The sequence below is a fragment of the Eumetopias jubatus genome, unplaced genomic scaffold (genome assembly GCF_037043125.1).
Source record: "Eumetopias jubatus isolate StellerSeaLion01/CBP00866 unplaced genomic scaffold, mEumJub1_p1.0 scaffold_12, whole genome shotgun sequence".
In the NCBI taxonomy this organism is placed as follows: Eukaryota; Metazoa; Chordata; class Mammalia; order Carnivora; family Otariidae; genus Eumetopias; species Eumetopias jubatus.
The window spans coordinates 58,269,393-58,290,771 of NW_028274818.1; the positions used below are offsets into that span (position 1 = coordinate 58,269,393).

Here is a 21,379-nt window from a genome sequence, read left to right on the forward strand (position 1 = left end):
AGTCCATAGCAGTATGTGTGCATGCATGTATCCACACATTTGCATCTGTTGAACATCTACTATGTGTAGCATTTCCGTTCATTGTGTCATTTAATCCTTGCAAAGATCTAGTACAACTATGATCCCCAGTTTGCAGACATGGATGTTGAGAGAGAGAGAGAGAGAGAGAAGTTACATAAGATATTTTGGTAGGGGTGGGAGAAAGAAAGAACCGAAGTTCTTAGTTTTGAATTTAATGAATGGAGATGTCAGTCAACTAGCAATAAGTCATCAAGATGACTAAGTGAAATAATGCAAATGAAATACCAAATAGGGAAACTGGTACATAGTAGGAGCCCAATAAATATTTGTCAAATCTGAATGTCTGTTTAGAAGACCATCTTTGAAAAAGTTGCCTGGGTTTAGCCAACAATTGACACAGATAAGCCACTATCCTGAAAGCAAAAGATTTTCTATAGAAATTTTAAAATGCCTATATCTCCTATAATTTTGGACAGATTCTTTTTCCTTCTCTTTTGCCATCCAGTATACACACCCCCCCACACACACACACAAATACGAGGCAGAGCGTGCAAGGAGCCAAGACAGCTTCCAGTGAGTGTGCAGCCACGGATTCATGGATGGCTTCACCCACAGGCAGGCACAACCCAGAGCACACCCATCCCAGTGAAACCAGCTTGTGGGGACATTGCTCCCTCTTCTTCATACATGGTTTTCAGTGTGCTAAGGCTATTTTATCAGCCATATTGTGTCCATGTCTTCTTTTGTAAGACTCCTCCAACATTTTTGGGAAACAGGCACAGGACGAAGGCAGAAGAGAAAACTGCCTACATGCGTGATATCACAAAAGAAGGAAGAACTAAGGGGAGGGCTTGGAGTCTTGTCTCCACATTATGCCTCCCAGCCTGTGCATCAGGATCGACTGGGGGGTGTGCTCGGCAAGATGCCGACTTCTGGCATGCCACCCCACACCTTACAAGCTCATCAGAGAGGTGACTCTCAAGTCTAACACATCCTTTTAAAATAGCAGATATTTTGTAACAAACTTTTAGTATCTTGAAATGGAATTCATAATAACACAATCTACCTACATACAGAATTTTGAAACTCTTAATATCAATAATAATGGTAGGGCGCCTGGGTGGCTCAGTTGGTTAAGCGACTGCCTTCGGCTCGGGTCATGATCCTGGAGTCCCCGGATTGAGTCCCGCATCGGGCTCCCTGCTCGGCGGGGAGTCTGCTTCTCCCTCTGACCCTCTTGGATCTCGTGCTCTCTCTATCTCATTCTCTCTCTCAAATAAATAAATAAAATCTTAAAAAAATATATCAATAATAATGGGAAGTGATATTACTCTTCAGTCCATAATTTTCATCACATCCAGAAAAAAAGCCAAAGCATCTGTAAGACCCTACACAATCTGGTCTCCTGTTTCCTCTCTGAACTCATAACCTATTTCTCTACCTCTTAAGCATGCTTTTCAAGCAACACTGGTCTCCTCACTATCTCTTAAACAACCTACATATCTTGCCTCCTCAGGGCCTTTGCACTGCCTTTTTTCCATGCCTGAAACACTCTTCCTCTGATGCCTACCGGGCTGACTCCTTAACTTCAAGCATTTTCCCAAAAGATACCTTCTCAGTGAAGCTTTCCCTGACTACCCTATTCAAAATTTCAAGCCCCACCACTACTCCTGAATTTCATTTCTCCCTCCTGGCTTTATTACTTTTTTTTAAGCTATCACTGTCTAAAATAGAATATAGTTTACTTTTTTTCTTGCATCTCCCTCACTCAAATATAAGCTCCATGATGGCAGGGATTTATGTCTTTCTTCTTCTTTTTTTTTTTTATTTTTTATTGTTATGTTAATCACCATACATTACATCATTAGCTTTTGATGTAGTGTTCCATGATTCATTGTTTGTGCATAACACCCAGTGCTCCACGCAGAATGTGCCCTCCTTAATACCCATCACCAGGCTAACCCATCCCCCCACCCGATTTATGTCTTTCTTATTTACGGTTGTAATTTTCGGGCCAGGATCTGGCAAACTGTTGAATGAATGAATGAATAACAATGGAATGCTCATTTCAATATGTTAACCCTACTAGATGACACTGTGAAGTGGTCAGACACTAGAAGTTATAGATAGGATCACTGTGAATGTGACATATGTAAATGCAGAGCAGGTCACTGAATTTGAATTGGTAAATCTGATTCCACGAGTAGCATTGTTAACAGGGATGTGATTTTCCAAACTGATGAACAAGTCTTGGCGAGGTTTGAACAAATCAAAATACACTGTTTCTTCAATTTACACAGGAATAGCATTCCTGGATGCATTGGTATATAACAAAAGTATGCAAAAAAAAAAACAAAACCCAAAACAAACCCTTTGTGCTTAGATGCAAATAGTTAGACTCTAGACTCGGAAAATAACAAAGCTTTTTTGTGGGTCTTTCAAAAGTCACATGTAAAGGAACTGTTCTCCTTGTCATGCACTTTAAGACATCTGGTATCCTTGGCCCTATCCACTAAATATCTGGAGTACCCTCTAATCATTGTGACAATCCCAAAGTGCCCCCAGAGATTTCCAACATGTCATCTTGAGAGCCACTGAGTTAGATGCTTTCTGTTCCAAATAACAGAAGTTAAACCCACAGTGGCTTAATAAAATAACATTTATTGCCTCCTCTAACCGATCATTCTGGGGGTACATCAGCTTCAGGGAAGGCTTCACCAAGGATCAAATGATTTAGCAGAGACTTAAATTCTACTACTTCTCACTCTCTCTGTTCCTTAAATGTTGGTTCTACCCATTCGGCCTTCTCAGCAAAATGTCCTGGAGGCTTCATCCTGACCCGAGAGGCCTGTGGCCCATCTCCATCCCTGAACCCAGCATCTGGCTGGAAAAGGTGGGAAATGCTGACAATCACAGAGCTCCAATCCCCTGGAGCTGGGCGAGAGTTCATCCCGTGCAAACCTCGTGACCGGCCCCCAGGAGGAAGCAATGGTTTCCCAAAGGAAATTTGAGGGCACACTCCCCTCAGGAGAGGGAATGGGTGCGAGCAGCAAACAGCAGTTCTCCCCAGCTCCTGCCGAGTCAGTCTCTCCCGGAGCGGGCCTGAAACAGCATTTTAACAGACTCCATAAGGGATTCTTTTTATTTTAAAAGAGCTTTATGGAGACATAATTTACATACCATAAATTTCATCCCTTTGAAATGTACGAGTCACTGGTTTTTAGGATAGTCACAGCCTTGTGCAGTCATCACCATAATCTAATTTTATACCATTTTCACTGTCTCTAAAAGGAACTCTGTATTCGTTAGCTGTCACCTGCCGTCCCAACCCACCTCACCCCAGCCCTAGGTGAACATCAATCTTTCTGTCCCTGTGTATTGACCTCTCTTGGCTATTTCATATAAAGGGACTCATCCAATATGCCGCCTTTTCTGTTTGGCTTCTTTCACTTAGCCTCACGTTTTCAAGGTTCATGGATGTAGTGTGTGTCAGTACCTCATTCCTTTTTATGGCTGAGTAATATTCCACCATATGGATAGACCACATTTTGTTATCCAGTTGTCAATCGATGGGCAGTTGGGCCCTTTCCACTTTTTAGCTATTATGAGTAATGCCGTCACGAGCATTCATATATAGATTTTTGTGTGGATGTAGGTTTTATTTCTCTTCCTTTAATACCTACAAGTGGAATTGCTGGGTCACATGGAAACTTTACGTCTAACATTTTGAGGAACTACCAGACTGTTTTCTAAAGTGGCTGCCTCATTTTACATTCTCATCAGCATGTACAGGGTTCTAACTCCTCCAAATCTTCCACAATACTGGTTATCATCTTTTTTTTTAAAGATTTTATTTATTTATTCGAGAGAGAGAGAATGAGAGAGAGAGAGCATAAGGGGGGGAGGGTCAGAGGGAGAAGCAGACTCCCCACCGAGCAGGGAGCCTGATATGGGACTCGATCCCAGGACCCTGTGATCATGACCTGAGCCGAAGGCAGTCGCTCAACCAACTGAGCCACCCAGGCGCCCTGGTTATCATCTTTTTCTTTATTACCGCCATCTTAGTGTGAAGTGGAATCTCATTTCGGTTTTTTTTTTTTAAAGATTTTATTTATTTGTCAGAGAGAGAGCAAGAGAGCACAAGGAGGGTGAGCGGCAGGCAGAGGTAGAAGCAGGCTTCCCGCTGAGCAGGGAGCCAGATGCGGGGCTCGATCCCAGGACCCTGGGATCATAACCTGAGCCGAAGGCAGACACCAAACCAACTGAGCCACCCAGGTGCCCCTCATTTCTGTTTTGATATGCATTTTTCCTAATGACTAATGATGTGCAGCCGGTACTTATAGGCTATGTCTATACCTTCTTTGGAGAAATGTCTGTTTAAATCCTTTATCCTTTTTAAAGTGGATCATTTTTCTTTTTATTATTGAGGTGTAGGAGTTCTTTGTAGATTCTAGATACAAATCCTTTATCAGATACATGATTTGCAAATATTTTATCCTACTCTGTGAGTTGTCTTTCATTTTCTTGATGGTGTCCTGGGAAGCACTGAAAATTTTAATTTTGACGAAATCCAACATATCAAACCTCTCTTTAATCACTTGTGCTTTTGGTGTTGCATCTAAGAAATCTCCAAGGGATCCTTATATATCCTAAAGTTTGATAACCAGATGCCCTGAAGATATACTTTATCTATTTTTTTTTCGTTTATTTAAAAAGTTAACCCTGGTCCTATAGTGGTAAATAACACAGATAGGGTTCCTGCTCTCACGGAGTTTGCATCTACCAACGGTGGCATACTACAGGCAGATAAATAGAAAAAATTAGATATATTTTACATTGAGATAAATTTTATATAGAAAGAACAGGGAGCTCTGAGAGAGAGCAGAGATTAGAGAACCTCTTTTAGGCTGGTCAGGGAAGATTTCTCTGAGGAGGTGACACTGAAGTTGAGATGTGAAGGGTAAGGAGTCAGCCTGTGATGAGTACGGGAATAATATTTTATGCAGAATGGACAGCATACTTCACAATTTTGCTTTGACTAGTTTTATGTGAACTATTGGATTGGAAAGATACTTTAAAGATGTCTCACCATATGCAGATTCTTCAACCAGCATTTAGGATTCACTTGGACAAAGCCTCTCATTATCTTAGTTCAGAAGTCTTTTGGGGACCCCAAAAGGGAGTGACTTGGAAAAGGAGAATTACTATGTATCTCTCTCTTCTTTTCTTGAAAAAAAATTCTCACACAAAATCCATGCCATGTTTTTCACACAACTGTCACCTACACAGTGATATTTAGTGAAATAATTGATAATAATTTTTCTTTCGTGTCTCTGCATCTGAGTAACTACTGCTCACAGCTCAATATTAGCTCCAGAAGGGAAAAAAAAAAATCTTAAGAGAGCAATCGAAAAAAATGCATTTGTTGGCAGCAATTTCTATTCTTGAATGCACAGTAAGTTCTGAGCTTATGAGCTATGGGAAGAAAAACCTTTGTGATAAATAATATATTTGATAATGAGCATCAGGAGAAAAAAAACCAGCTTTCATTTGAAGAGTTCAAAATGAAATAGAATAAGTATGGGAGGGGCATCTTCTGCATCATGGGTGGATATGGAGGTGAAAGATCCATAATTGTTTTTCTTCTTCTCTCCGTGCCAGTCTATGGCATATCTTCTCAGACCTTTCTTAAAGGTCAACTTTCAAAAGGGCTTAACTCTCAGGCTCTATGGCATCAGGTGATTTACTTACATTATTTCATCTTTTTAAACTCAACAGATAGGCATGTATGAGTATGCCTTTTTTATTTATACATAAGCTGAGATTCAGAAAGGTTAAATAATTCCCCCAGGGTCACAAAGATTAGCCAGTGCCAGAGTCAGTGCAAATTAAAAAAAACCAAAACAACAAAACAACAACAAAAAACAAAAAACCAAACCCAACCCAGGGATTTCAGAATAAAAGTCTAAAATAATCTTGAGAACAAACTGCTTTAAGCTCCTTCAGCATCTGGCTTTCTGGTGACCTAGACTCTGAGAGGAGTTTCAGCTTCCGGTTTTGGACCAAATAAAGCATCTATCCCATAGGAATATTAAGGCATCCATCAACTTTTTTTTTCCCCTCCCCATTATCCCATTTGTCCCTGAAGACAAGCTAGGTGTTTGGTAAGTGCTAGAGAGTAAATTATTGCTCTAAATGGTGCTTCAGTGGCCTAATAACAATAAGGAAGCAGCTCCCACAGTGCCAATCTGCAGATAAGGGAATAATTAATGCATTCACCAAAGCAGATGGATTTCAGAGGAATTTGCATCCCGCTCTGGGTGCAGCATCAGTTTTTGCTGGAGTCTCCTGAGCTGGGCTTTGTGAATTCTTACCTGACACCCTCCCTCCCTCCTGCAGTTCACCTTTTGCTTCAACTTTTCTTCCCCTTATTTTAGCCCGCTGCATGAGGCTAAGGCCGGTACAGAACGTGGGGAGTGAGGAGGGGGGGAAGGGGGAAAATATGAAAAGGAACTGTTCTGTCCTCTGAACTGGCAGCGCCCTGGTTTGTGTGTTGTAATTATCGCTCCTCGGCCTTGGGGTTCAGAGGGAGAGTAGAGTAGCATTGCAAAGATCTGTTTACATTCACCCTCCCACTCTCGAGGGCTGTGGGTTCCTCAAAGGCTGGCTCCGCGGTTGATTCCCTGTGTATTTCCAGGGCGCAGGACGGTGTCTGGCACCAGGCAGATGTTCCTAGACGTTGGTAGGATGAATGAAAGGTGAGCAGGAAAGGCAAGGCCAGGAGGAGTACAGGGCGAGATGGGAGGCGGAGGAGGAGGAGAATGGGGCTGTGCGGAGCCCACGGGGAGAATCCGAAAGTACGAGTGCGAAGGAGAGAGAAATGCAAAAGGGGACGTCCCAACGGCTGGAACTGGGACGGAGCGACGGGGGTCAGGGAAGGCCCGAGTACGGGCCACAGGCGCGGAGTGGGGCGAGCCGACACGGTAAGGGCGAGACAAAGAGCAGCAGGCGAGGCTGGTCGTGGGAAGAACCGGGAAGACGCGGAGCCGGGGGGCGAGGGGCTGGGGAGGGGCGCGCCGGGGCGGGGAGGGGCGGCGGCGCGGGGGGCCGCGGGGGGCCGCAGGGGGCGGGGAGGGGCGGTGCGGCGGAGGAGGGGCGCGAGCGCCGCAAAGTTACTTAGCCTGCGCCCGCCCGGGTCCGCGTGCTGGCGGCGGGGCGGCGGGAGGAGCGAAGCGGGGCTCGGCGGCCTGAAACCCGAAACCTCCAGTCCGCGAGCGCGGCCGGGAGGAAGGAAGAGGCGGCGGCCGAGGCGGGAGGCGGCCGGGTCGGGGCCCTGAGCGGCGGCGGCGGCGGCGGTGGCGGCGCGGTGAGCCGGACGGGGGGACGCGGGGCGGCGGCGGCGCGCGGGCCGGGCCCGAGCGGGGCTGAGTTCCGGGCAGGGAGGGTGGGCGCGCGCGCGCGCGGGGGGGGGGGGGCGGGGGGGAAGGGCGCCGGCGGGGAGGGTCTCGGCGCCCCCTCCCCCACGCCTCCCCGCCCCCACGGCGCTCCTCTTTCTCCGCGCCCCACGGGGGGTAGGGACTGTGCTCCCAGCCGCGCTCCGCCAGCCGCGGGGGAGCCGGAGCTCTTTGTGGGAAGATTTTGGGGGCGCGTCCCTCCCCTGCGGCCAGGGTCTTCGGACAGGCCCTTCCCCCCGGCCCGCCCCATTTCTCCAGCGTCGCCCGCAGCCCCTTTTTCTAAGGCCCCCGGGCAGGGAGAACATCGGTGCATGCCCGGGACCCGGCTGATAGGGACCGTGCTCCCTCGAGGCAAGGGGCTCACGCCGCGCTCGGGGACAGACGTGGGGGTGGGGGTGCAAAGCGGCCTCGCCCCTCGGCTGGAATCCGTGAGGACCAGGTAGGTGAGCCTCATCCTCCCAGTCGGGCTCAGGGCGCTGTCTGCCCGAGCCTGGGCGAGAGGTGCGCCCAGAAGTCGCCGGGCCGACCCTGGCGCGGCGGGGTGGGCGCCTCCGCCCCTCACATCTGCCAGAGGGAGATTCGGTGAGCTTTGGGGGGACTTGGCCAGCCTTCTGAGCCAGAGCTTAACTCCGTGGCACCTTCTGACAAAGGCAGGTGAGGTGAGAATGTCTGTTGGATGACCGGGATGCTCTGCTGCGCTTCCGAGAGGTCTGCTTTCCAGTAACCACATGGCCATGCTTTGGCATCACTTTATAACACGTCTGCGGCTGTTTTTGTTCGCTATTGTACCTTTCAGTCGTTTTCGCAAAGTGCTTTCAAGAGCAGGTCATTTGATCCTCCTCACTGTGGAGTAGGGAGGTGGTGTGGTTTTGGAGGGAAACAACCCTAGGGCCTCGGTGTGTCCAATGGGGATGGGATAATGGTAACTTCGGGCAAGCCCATCTCAGTGTGCTGCAGGCTGGGGAGGACGCACATCCCCGGGCCTCCTCCCCAGCTGGCCAGCTTCCTCTCTCGCTGTGACCTGGCCCTGGAAATGAGCTGGGGAGAGCTCCTGCATGGGGAAATAAGTGGCTTTCCCTTAGGATCCATCATACTGCAGCCATGGAGACAGGTGAGGAGAGGCATTTCCCAGGCCCTCCAAGCAGAAGGAGGAGGCGGGAGGACCTCAGATCACACACAGACCCGGGCTCTTCGTCCGCCTCTCTTTAACTGGGATTTGTGTCACCCCTTTCTGTCACTTCTTCCGAAGCGCGCCTCTTTTCTTGTTCTAGTCCACACCTATCATAAGCACTTTTCATATACGTTTTTTAAAAATTCCATTCACTTAGCCTGTGAAGTGCAATTAGCCTGTTTTAGAGGTGGGGAAACAGACTCAAGAGAGGTAAGTACTCTGCCCAGGAGCCAGGATTGAACTCGGGTCTTTGGACTTGGCAGTGCTTTTCACACAGGCGGGTCCTTGAACTCAGGACTTCTCCCTGCCCCAAAGCTCTACCGCCGCGGCAGGGAGATTAGGGACCCCTCAAAAAGAGGCCTGCTTGGCATTTTAGAAACTAAATCCAAGGCCTCAGGTACTCATACCATTCTCTTTGTGTTGCAGCCCTGCGCGGTGGGAGTATCAGACGAAGGAGGACCGAGTGGTCAGAGGGGCTGAGCTCTTTGTTTGGGTTCCGTGGAAGGCAGAATGGGCTGAACTGGAACTGACCTAAATGTCCACCAAAGGAGGTACAGTTCTGTGGTATAAACTCTGCTGCTACCTGGGCCAGTCAGGAAGCCTTGCGTGCAGAGGAGGAGGGCAGGCAGAAGGGCTGCTGGTGGGGGGACTGGTGGGAGGGGGGCCTGGGAGCATGCCTCCCTGTAAAGAGCCAGGTGCAGGTACAACAGTGCTCCAGGACATTGTTGCTTGACCCGAGTTTGTGCGGGGTGGGGGTGGGGGCTATAAATTTTTATGGGAAAAAAAATCCCATGTTTTTAAAGATGGCAACTAGTTCAAAACAGTTTTCAAAATGTGCAGAGCAACCAAATTATGTGTGGAAGCTGATTGTTGCCTGCAGACTGCTAGCTTGCAACCTCTGGGTTAGACCTTAGGAAGCACTTGTTGTCATTCTGAGATGCAATAAAGCATGACTGGAAGGGAGGAGTGGTATCTCCTAGCTGTTTTTCTTTGAGAACAAAAAACATCAACAAAACTGGAGATAGCTATTGGTGCTGCCTGGAGTTTAGAGGAAGGGTTGACTTTATGACTCAGGCCTTCATTCATTCAGCCGGTGCTAATCTCATCTGATTCTAGTCTTCCACCAGAAGAATGCTTACAACCGGGTGGTGTCTTTCCCTTGGCCATTTACGGGCCCAGCAGGCATTCAGGGCAGATCTGTTCAGGGAAGCTGGGAGCATAAAGGAAGGCGTTTTCTATGTGAGCTGGGGTAAAACAGAAGGAGGCACATCAGATTTGGGTTTGGGTTTGGTTTTTACTCAAGTAGCAGGTGAGAGAGCACTGCATCAAGAGCACTCTCTGAAGTCAGGCAGCCTGCACCCCGCCCCCTACCATTTATAAACCTGTGACCTGGGATAAATAATGCAAAGCATGCCTAGAATGTAGTAACTTTTTAAAAAAACATGAATTACTATAAAAGATTTTTTAAAAATAGAGAAATGTATAGGAAAATAAAATTTCCTCCAGTTCTCCTTCATTCCCTCTCCTCACTTGAGAGGGAACCACTGTAAGTATAGTATTTTCTAGGTCTTTTTCAGCGCCTGAGTATATGTCAACCAAGTCTGGAAGATAGGTGAATATGTAATACATAGTTTATTGATACTACACTATAAAACATGATAAAATATTATCTGCCTTTCCAACTTTCAGACCAGCCTTAATATATTGAATATGCTTTTAAAAATACATAAATGGGGGTCATATATTATTGTGTGCTCTCTGACTTAACTTTTTTGACTTAAAAATGGGACTTAGATGTCTTCCAATATCAAAAACATAGGGGCGCCTGACTGGCTCAGTTGGTGGAGTGTGTGACTCTTGATCTCTGGATCATCAGTTCAAGCCCCACATTAGGTGTAGAGATTACTTAAAAAAAAAAAAAAAATAGGTGCCTGGGTGGCTCAGTCGGTTGAGTGTCTGCCTTCGGCTCAGGTCATGATTTCAGGGTCCTGGGATTGAGCCCCGAGTCGGGCTCCCTGCTCAGCAGGGAGTCTGCTTCTCCCTCCCTCTGCCCCTCCCTCCTGCTTGTTCCCTCTCTCTCTCAAGTAGGTGAAATCTTTAAAAGAAAAAAAAAAAGAACAAAGAACATAGATCTACTTCATTCTTTTTAATGGCTGCATAGTATTTCATAGTATAGATTCACCATAATTCATTTAAACAATCCCCTATTTATGGGCCCTTAGATTGATTCCAATTTTCTCACTTACACATAATGCTATAGTGAACACACATCTCTGTGTACATGAGATTGTTTCTGGATAAAACTTATTCCTCCCAGTGAAGCTGGTGAGCCAAAGAGTATGTTATTTTAAGGGGCGCCTGAGTGGCTCATTCAGTTGAACATCTGCCTTCGGCTCAGGTCATGATCCTGGGGTCCTGGGATCGAGCCCCAGGTTGGGCCCCCTGCTCAATGGGGAGTCTGCTTCTCCCTCTTCCTCTGCCATCCCCCCAGCTTGTGCTCTCTCTCTCTCTCTTGCTCACTCTTTCTCAAATAAATAAAATCTTAAAACACACACACACACAACCCCATTTATTTAAGAAGGGGCACCTGGGTGGCGTCTGTCTGTCTTCCGCTCAGGTCATGGTCCCAGGGTCCTGGGATGAGCCCCGAGTCGGGCTCCCTGCTCAGCGGGAAGCCTGCTTCTCCCTCTCCCACTCCCCCTGCTTGTGTGCTTTCTCTCTCACTCTCTCTCAAATAAATAAATAAAATCTTTAAAAAAAATTATTTAAGCAGAATTCCCTTTGTTTATTGTGATCTGGGATTGTGCAGAAAAAAAGATTGAATTTATTTACTTGGTTTACTTGTTTGGGGATAGGTAGTATATATGAAACACAACATTCAAAGGGTGTAAAAGGTAACACCTCCCTCCTACCTCAGCCCTCTATTTCCCTTTTCGGATGCAACTAATTTTTCCAGTTTTTGTGTATTCATCTAGAGATAGTCGGTGCATCTGTAGGCAAATAAAATATGTCTTCTGTTTTCTCCCTTTAAATATGGGAGCATACCATTCTGCTACCCTATTCTGTTTATGGAGTTTTAAAAAATTATCCTGCATCTTAGAGACCATTCCCGATCAAAGTACTATGCATTTTAGGTTCTCCCAAGTTTACACTTAAAAAAAAAAAAAAAAAGTTAATCGATTTACACTCCTTCAAATTGCCCCATGAAATCCTTTTCCAGTTTTTCTGTTGAGTTGTTTATGATTTCATCAATTCCTGAGGCTCTTTCTAAATTCTGGAGTTTAATTCTTTTCTTGTTAATAAATCAGATCTCTTGCCCTCTATGTTTTCTTCCCCAGCTTTGCTTACTGTGATGTGCAGAAGTGATGACTTTTTACATGGCTGAATCTGTATCACTTTTCTGTGGGCCTCAAGTTTTCTGTCCTGCTTAGGAAGCCCTCTCCTGTCTCAAGGTTAACCATTCTTACATTTTCTCTTTCGTCTCCATTCTTTCTTTGCTTTTTTTTAATTTAAAAATATTTTACATTATTGGGGCACCTGAGTGGCTCAGTCAGTTAAGTATCTGCCTTTGGATCAGGTCATGATCCCAAGGTCCTGGGACTGAGTCCCGCATCAGGCTCCCTGCTTAGCGGGGAGCCTGGTTCTCCCTTTGCCTGCCCCTCCACCTTCTTGTGTTCTCTCTCTCTTTTTCTCTCTCTCTGTCAAATAAATAAAATCTTAAAAAAATATTTTACATTGCTGTTTCTTTTCTTCTGCCTTTTTCCACGTTCCCTGCTCTCGGACAACAGAGAAGGCAGGGTTTGAATTTGTGAGCCTCATTAGGCAATGTGGGATCTCTATTTTCTTTCATTTTTAGAGGGACTTTTTTCATCAAGTCTTGAGGATGAGTTCTCCCCTGGGTGGGAGAAGAGGGAGAACGGGCATTCTCAGTGGACATTGCTGTGCCAAATCACAAAACTGGAGAACAGCCCTGGGTGTTTAGAGAGCCACAGCGGAGGGGCTTGCAAATGAGCACATTGTGCAGGTGGATGAGCCTGGCAGGGTATGACCAGGCTGGTTAGGAGTCAATGGTCCAGCAACTCTGGGGAGGAGTGGGGGAGACCAAAGGTGAGAAGACGAGATAGAAATGTGTGGTAGTCATCAAGGAGAAAGATGGGGAGGCTGCCAGCAAGGGTAATGGCAGTGACCATGAAGTTTTGAGTTAGAATTTAGGGATGCACTAGATGTCTGTGATAAGGAATGGAACCGACCGACCAGCATTGATTGCTTCACATACAGCATCTCGTAGAAACAAGCAAGTCCATATGAAAATCCAAGGCTTAGATATGTTCATTCATCTCCCCAAGGTCACACACTCAGAAAATGGCAGTTGGGGTCTTAGCCCCATCAGGATTACCTGGCAAGAATGCTCTCTGATGTCCCGGGTTTCTGTCTTGAGTGATTTGGGCGGGGGGTGATGCTTTTTCTAGGGTGGTGAAAAACACAAAGACTAGCATATTGAGATGGTAGAAGCATTGATGATGAATTCCATTCTGCACATGTTCTGGCTGAGGTGCCTGGGTGTGACAGGTGGGAGAAAACATCCACTGGGTGGGCGGATATGAATCTGGAGCTCCAAAGGGTTGTCCGGGATCTGGATGGAGATTTTCGAGTCATCACCGTTCAAGTGGGTATAGAGAGAGTGCAGAGAGAGAGATGCTAGGTATCAAGTGGGACTCTTCCTTTTCCAAGGAGTAGAAAATCCAGTTCACATTGGCTGAAGCAGAAAGGAAAGTTACTGGCTCCCATCCCTAAAAAGCTCAGGAGCATGTCTGGCTTCAGGCATGGGTTCCAGGTTCAAACGATTCTATCGGGACTCATTTTCTTAGCTGCTCTTGTTTCAGGCTCTCCCCTCGAGATGGCTAGGGGAGGCTGCAGGTTTAAATCCAGGGGGAGAGGGGAGCCAAGCCGTCTTTCGCCCAGCCACCCCAGCAGCAGGCCCTCACATCTCATAAACTGAGTGGGTCAGAGGGAGTTGGAATGTGCTGGTTGGCGAGGCATGAATCATGTGTCCTATCCATGAAGGCACTGGACTGCAGGTCTGGAAAGGGTGACTCTCCAGAGGAAACTGGGGGACAGCTCCCGGAGCAAAGGGATGTAGAGGAGGGAAACGGTTTCCTCTGTAGATGGGAGAGGGAGAAGTAGCGTGGCAGGGGCCCCTTGGGGAGCAGCCATGCTGATGGCAGGAGAGCTCCAGATAAGCAAGACTGGCAAGGAATGAAGGAGGGAGAGGCAGGGGAGAGCTGCAGCGGGGGAGCCACGGGCAGAGGGGGTCTCAGAAGAAAATGAAGTTGGTTGAGGGCATCAGGTGCTGCCGGGAGCTCAAGGGAGGGCGCGTTGGGATTTGGTGAGGAGGTCATCCTTTCTCGAAGCAAGGACAGTCATTTATTTTACACCTGACTGGGACTGCCTTCTAGAGGCTCACCTTCCTACCCCAGCCAGGCCTGGGGCTGGCCAGGCAGGGCCAAGGTGTAGGGAGGGCAGTCAGGGCATCTGGGCTCTACCAGTAATTACGTGTGTGGCTGAGTAACTCACTTAACTCTTTGGGCTTCGGTTTCATGGTCTGTAAGATAACACAGCCATGCTGAGTTCCTCCTGGGGCCTCAAGAGCCCTGAAATGTTGGCGATTAAGGAATCTGATCACTTCAGACCCCCTCGTTAACCCTCATTAACCCTGGTCCAAGCCTTTCAGCTACCACTTGGGCTACAGCAGCCACCTCCTTAGCTGTGTCCCTGCCACCACGCTCCCCCTACGTGCGCTCTTGCCCCAGCAGCAGAGTGACCCTTTTAAAACATGTAAGCCACTTTGCTCCAGGGGCCTCTGTCACGCATGGGCTCTTATCCACACTCCTCACCATGGTCCTGGTGCCCTTCGTAAAGTCATCTGCCCCTGACTCTAGGTGGTCTGCTGTTCCCCTTTCTTCCACTTCTCCCCAGCATTCTCACCATTCTGCCTCAGGGCCTTTGCACAGGCTTTTCCCTTGGCCTGAAATTCCTTTGCATTGTTTTCTGCTCTGATCAAATGTCACCTGGGAGAGATCTCCTGACTACCCACACCCCCCACCCACCCATTCCTTCTCCTTTCACCCTGCTGAATCTTTCTTCATGGCATCTACCACTATCTGGAATTATTTTGTGTATTTGGTGCCTATTTGTTTACTGTCCGTGTCCCCTCCCCCATGAGTGTGAGCTCCAGGAGAGGAGAGATTTTGGTACCTCGCTCAGTGCTGTGTCCCAGTGGCTTGGCACAGAGTAGGTATTCAGGAAACCTTTTTTAGGGGTAGCCGAGTGAGGGATGGGAAGGGGAAGCCCGGAGTATCCAGGAACCAGCGGCAGTGTGGTAAGGCAGGGAGGGGACACCCTTTATTCCTCAGGGCTTTCTGTGATGGCATCTGTCTCAGATATGGTCATCAGAAAAAAAAAGGATTCAGAAGTGACACTACTTTATTTTTTTTTAGTATTTTATTTATTTATTTGAAAGAGAGACAGCAAGAGTGAGAGGGAACACAAGCAGGGGGAGTGGCAGAGGGAGACGCAGGCTTCCCGCCGAGCAGGGAGCCCGCTGTGGGGCTCGATCCCAGGACCCCGGGATCACGACCTGAGCCGAAGGCAGACGCTTAACGGCTGAGCCACCCAGGCGCCCCTCAGAAGTGATACTACTTGAAAACATTGAAAAATAACATTTTCAATTTTAACAATATAAGTTTAATTCATTTGCTGGGCTCTAGGAGGGTAATGAATAAAACAGTTTAGGGTAGAAACCAATTAACATAATAGTATTGTTTATCTTGTGATAGAAGTAGTCTTAGTCTTATTCCCAGCATAGTTTCCATCTCTTCTTATCTTCTTAGAGCACGTGTGTGTGTGTGTGTGTGTGTGTGTGTGTGTGTGTGTGTGTGTGTTTTATGGAGGGAGTTGTTTTACTTTCCTTCGATCTGTTTAAGTACATACAGTAAAAAGTAGAATGAACTACAGTGCTCCTATAGAACAGGATTTCTCAGCCTCCACACTGCTGACATTTTGGGCTGGATAATTTGTTGTGCGGGGCTGTCCTGTGCATCGTGGGTGTTTAGCAGTGGCCTTGGCCTTACATGACAGTGCTGTCCCCTGAGATGTGACAACTAAAAATGTCCCTGGGCATTTCCAGAGACTCCTCCCTGGGGTGGGGGAGGGGAGGCAGAAGCTCCCTTCCTTTGAGAACCACTGATGTAGAAAATTGGGGACTGGGGTAGTGATTGGGTTTGATTGTGATCTAGAGTCTTCTGCACGGACATTTTTAGACCTTCCCCAGTCATCCTGATAATATTTATCTTAAAAAAGATGAGATTTGCTCTTTCAGGGTTGGGGTGGTGTGCATGGAACATCAACCATATCATGGGCCGAGGTGTGTTTCCCTGTCAGCCGGTCAGCTGAGTGCCCGCCACCCCCACTGGGCAGAAGGCCCGCCTTGCTGGTCACCGAAGCGGCTCACTTCTGGGCGGGAGCCCTTTCCTGGGGTGACCAAGCAGTGAGGTTCAAGTCCTGGAGCCCTGGGCCCCTCATGGAGTCCCAGATGCTTCCGTCTATGGTCCCTTGCTATGCATCCTTTCTCTTCTGTGTCATCCATTGAAGTCGTCAAATGAAGTCTCTTTGGCTTTTGGGATGCCTGGGCGGCTCAGTAGGTCGAGCATCTGCCTTTGGCTCAGGTCATGATCCCGGGGTCCTGGGATTGAGTCCTGCATCGGGCTCCTTGCTTCATGGGGAGCCTGCTTCTCCCTCTACCTGCCTCTCCCCCTGCTTTTGCGTGCTCTCTCTCTCTCTGTCTCTCTCTCTCTCTGACAAATACATAAAATTAAAAAAAAAAAGAAATCTCTTTGGCTTTTGTTAAAATTTGGAGGGGAAATGAAGAATGTTTTCTTTTCATGTCTTATATATCTTAAAACATTTTTTTGAGTTTATCCTCTGACAGCCGCTCAACTACCTGCTTTCACACGCTTCCTTGTAAATTCCCTCTTTTCTGTTACGAAATGACCCCACCATAACTCTCCTTCCTGCCCATCAGCACATAGCGTTATTACAATATTACTGACTCTGTTCCCTATGCCGTCCATCACATCCCTATGCCTTACTTACTTTGTAACGAGAAGTTTGTGCCTCTTCATCCACTTCACCAGGTACCCCCAAAGCCCTACCCGCCCTGTGTCTGTGAGTCTGTTTCTGTTTTGTTTTTTAGATTCCACATATAAGTGAAATTTTGTGTTGTCTTTCTCTGACTTACTTCATGTAGATAATACCGTCTAGGTCCATCCATGTTGTCTCAAGTGGCAAGATTTCATTGTTCTGTATGGCTGAGGAATATTCTATAGTGTATGTACCACATCTTGTTTCCATTCGTCTATGGATGGACACTTGGGTTGTTTCCATATCTTGTCAATTGTAAATAATGCTGCGGTGAACATAGGGGTGCATATTTCTCTCTGAATTGGTGTCTTCATTTTCTTCAGATAAATACCCCAAAGCAGGATTGCTAGATCGTGTAGTAGTGGTCATACTATTTTAATTTTTTGAGGAACCTCTGTACTGTTTTCCATGGTGGCTGCACCAACTTGCATTCCCACCAACAGTGTGCAGAGGTTCCTCTTACTCCACACCCTAGCCAACACTTGTATTTTTGTCTTTTTTTTTTTAATATTTTATTTATTCATTTGAGAGAGAGAGAGAGCATGACCAGAGGGGAGAGGCAGAGGGAGAGGGAGAAACAGACTCCCCGCTGAGCAAGGAGCCCATCAGACTTGGTCCTAGGACCTTGAGATCACGACCCAAGCTGAAGGCAGACGCTTAACCATCTGAGCCACCCAGGTGTCCCTATTTTCTTTTCTTTTCTTTTTTTTTTTTTTGATACAAGCCAGTGTGACTGGTGTGAGGTGGTATCTCACTGCAGTTTTGATTTGTATTTCTTTGATGGTAAGTGATGATCATATTTTCATGTGCCCACTGGCCATCTGCATTTTGTCTTCAGAAAAATGTCTATTCAAGTCCCTTGCCCATTTTTAAATCAGGTTGGTTGTTTGTTTTTTGATATTAAGTTGTGTCTACATATTTTGGATATTAACCCCTTAATGATTTGCAAATATCTTTTTTCATTCAGTAGGTTCCTTTTGCATTTTGTTGATGGTCTCCTTTGCTGTGCAGAAGCTTTTCTGATGTAGTCCCACGTGATGCACCTGGTTTAAAAAGATACTGCTTAGACCAGTGTGAAAGAGCTTGGTGCCTGTGTTTTCTTCAAGGAGTTTTATGGTTTCAGTTCTTACATTTACATCCTTAATCCATTTTGAGTTAATTTTTGTGTACAGTGTCAGAAAGTGGTCCAGTTTATTCTTTTGCATGTTCCTGTCCAGTTTCCCCAGCATCATTTATTGAAGAGACTGTTTTTTTCCCCATTGTATGTTCTTGTCTCCTCTGTCACAGATTAATTGACCATATATGTGAAGGTTTATTTCTGGGCTTTCTATTCTTTTTTTTTAGAGAGCAAGAGTGGGGGGAGGGGCAGAGGGAGAGGGAGAGAGAGAATCTTAAGCAGGCTCCATGCTGAGCATGGAGCTCAGCTTGGGGCTCTATCTCATGACCCTGAGGTCATGACCTGAGCTGAAATCAAGAGTTGGATTCTTAACTGACTGAGCCACCCAGGCTCCCCTGGGCTCTCTATTCTGTTCACTGATCTGTGTGGTTTGTTTTCATACCAGTGCCATACTGTTTTGATTATTGTACTTTGTGGTATAGTTTGAAATCAGGGAGGGTGATGCTTTCAGCTTTCTTCTTTCTCAAGATTTCTTTGGCTGTTTGGGGTCTTTTGTGGTCCCATACAAATTTTAGGATTCTTTTTTCTAGTTCTGTGAAAAATGAAAAAAAATTTTGGTAGTATTTTGATGGGGATTGCATTGAATCTGTAGATTGCTTTGGGTGGTATGGACATTTTAACAATATTAATTCTTCCAGTCCATGAGCATGGTACATTTCTACATTTATTTATGTCATCTGAAGATGTTTCTTTCATCAGTGTTTTATAGTCTTCAGAGTACAGGTCTTTCACCTTGGTTGAATTTATTACTAGGTATCTTATTATTTTTGATGCAATTATAAATGGGTTTATTTTCTTAATCTCTCTTTTTTTTGAGAGAGAGAGAGAGAGAGTGTGCAAGTGGGGTAGGGAGGAGGGGCAGAGGAAGAGGGAGAGAGAGAATCCCAAGCAGGCTAGACACCCAGTGTGGAGCCCAATGTGGGGCTTGATCTCCTGACCCTGAGACCATGACCTGAGCCGAAATCAAGAGTGCAGCACCTAACTGACTGAGCTACCCTGGCACCCCTTAATTTCTCTTTTTGATAGCTCTTATTAGTGTGTAGAAATGGAAATGCAACTGATTTATATATATTAATTTTATATACTGAGACTTTACTGAATTCATTCATTAGTTCTTTTATTTAAGATTTTTTTTTTTTTTTAATTTGACAGGGAGAGAGAGTGCACACAAGCCGGGGGAGCAGCAGGCAGAGGGAGAAGCAGACTCCCCACTGAGCAGGGAGCCCAATGAGGGGCTCGATCGCAGGGCCCTGGGGTCATGACCTGAGCTGAAGGCAGATGCTTAACTGACTGAGCCACCCAGGCGCCCCCAGTTTTACTTTTTCCTTTGCAATTTGGCTGGCTTTTATTTCTTTTTACTGCCTAGCTTCTATGGCTAGGTCATAAATTCCTCTTGACAATCACATAAAGAAGGTAAATTTCACTCTCTCTTTCCTCATGGAGAATTTGAAGCTCAGAGATGTTAGGAGACACACACAGGTCATATGAAATTCAAACCTAGGTTTGGTCAAGATTCCAAAAACTTTTTTATATTGAGTATCAGATTGACGTAGATATTAAAGAGTAGGGGGCATATAAAATAGTTTCTCCCACATGCAAAGTGCTGTTGGGAATTCAAAGGGGAAACTGAGGAAGAATTAATAAGTTTTCTGGAGGAGTAAGTATCCTCACCTAAAATAAAAACTTGTGCTAACACATGCATGTCTGACAGAATAACTAAAACGTAAAGGGAAAACTGTAGCTAGTAAGAGGTAGTAAAGTTCACTGTGAGGGTGGAATGTTCCAGAAAGTTTTCTTCAGCATTTTGCTGTTAAGGTGGACCTTGAGGTAGGTGTTATTTATATAAGTGGCAACAAGGAAGGCAGGGGCCTAGCATGGCTTCTGGTAGTGATCTCCAAGCTTTCCCCAGGCTGCATGTCCCCTTTTAATAACACCTCAGCTGGAGAAAATGCTTAATTACAAAAAGCTGCTTTGAATCAATAACCACGTGAAAAGTGAATTTTAGTTTTACTGACCACAATAGCATCTATAGACTCTTGAAGAATAGTAGTTTCTACGTGGGCAAGATGTCATTTGTTTGGTCTACAGACAGTGAACTGCCACCCACAGTTTGGGAATGCATGACTTCGAGGATGTGTGATAGGATTGCTTATATAGGAAATCAAGATAGCCAAGAACTAGTAGCACTCTCTGCCTTCTCATGCAGGCCTGCACAGATATCGTCTGCAAATGTGCTTGTAGTCTCTTCGAGAAGTTTGCACTTTCTAGGCTTGGCCTTTGGGGAAATTGTAGTGTTAGACCTTCAGTATATACTTGTCTGCACTTACATACCAGTTTCCTGGTGGTATAAAATCTAGTGGGGCTCAACGATCTTGCTTTTAGATTCAGCAGTTTCCCTCTTACTTCTTAAAAAATACTAAAATTAGATGCTGAGCTCAGAGGTGTTTCAGGGGTCCCTGTTTTTCCAGAATATGCCACAGTTCCTATGTCACTTGCATGGCAGAGTGTTGAGAGGTCGAAAATCAACCCTCCCCAAAGGTATAGGAGGAAATGACCTTTATATGACCGAGGCTGTACTTGGAGATCTTTGCACTGATGTGCTCCCTTGCTTTACATAGAGCTACCCTATGACCCAGCAATTGCACTGCTGGATATTTACCCCAAAGACACAGATGTAGTGAAAAGAAGGGCCACATGCACCCCAATGTTCATAGCAGCAATGTCCGCAATAGCCAAACTGGAAAGAGCCGAGATGCCCTTCAACAGACGAATGGATAAAGAAGATGTGGTCCATATATACAATGGAACATTACTCAGCCATCAGAAAGGATGAATACCTAAGTTTTACGTCAACATGGATGGGACTGGAGGAGATTATGCTAAGTGAAATAAGTCAAGCAGAGAAAGTCAATTATCATTTGGTTTCACTTATTTGTGGAACATAAGGAATAACATGGAGGACATTAGGAGAAGGAAGGGAAAAATGAAGGGGGGGAAATCGGAAGGAGAGATGAACCATGAAAGACTCAGAAACATTAGAGGGGAGGAGGGAGGGGGGAAGGGTTAGCCCGGTGATGATATTAAGGAGGGCACGTACTGCATGGAGCACTGGGTGTTATACGAAAACAACGAATTGTGGGTCACTGCATCAAAAACTAATGATGTATTGTATGGCGACAAACATTACCTAATGAAATTTTTAAAAAAAGACCTTTAACAAAGTTCCACGAGGAAAACTATAGGTAAGTGTACTTTGTATAGGGAAAAGGGGAAGCTGAAAGTTGACAAAAATGGCAGAGAAAGTATAAGAAGGAAATAAAGGCGCATTTGGTGTGAAAGAAATATACTGTCGCCCTG

General features: G+C 46.0%; 1 protein-coding gene across 3 annotated transcripts in view; it reads left to right on the forward strand.

The window, feature by feature from the left end:
- Positions 1–6,614: 6,614 nt before the first annotated feature.
- Positions 6,615–21,379, forward strand: part of GPR161 (G protein-coupled receptor 161) — a 62,277-nt gene continuing 47,512 nt past the window's right edge. For 2 of the 3 annotated variants that reach the window (XM_088017126.1, XM_028111527.1), the window contains exons 1-2: positions 6,615–6,779; positions 9,073–9,197. In XM_088017126.1, coding sequence (XP_087873252.1) covers positions 9,182–9,197 — 16 coding nt within the window. In that variant the 5' untranslated portion in view covers positions 6,615–6,779; positions 9,073–9,181. Of the gene's footprint in view, positions 6,780–6,842; positions 7,005–9,072; positions 9,198–21,379 lie in introns of those variants that run through there. The other variant, XM_028111528.2, reaches the window with a different exon arrangement.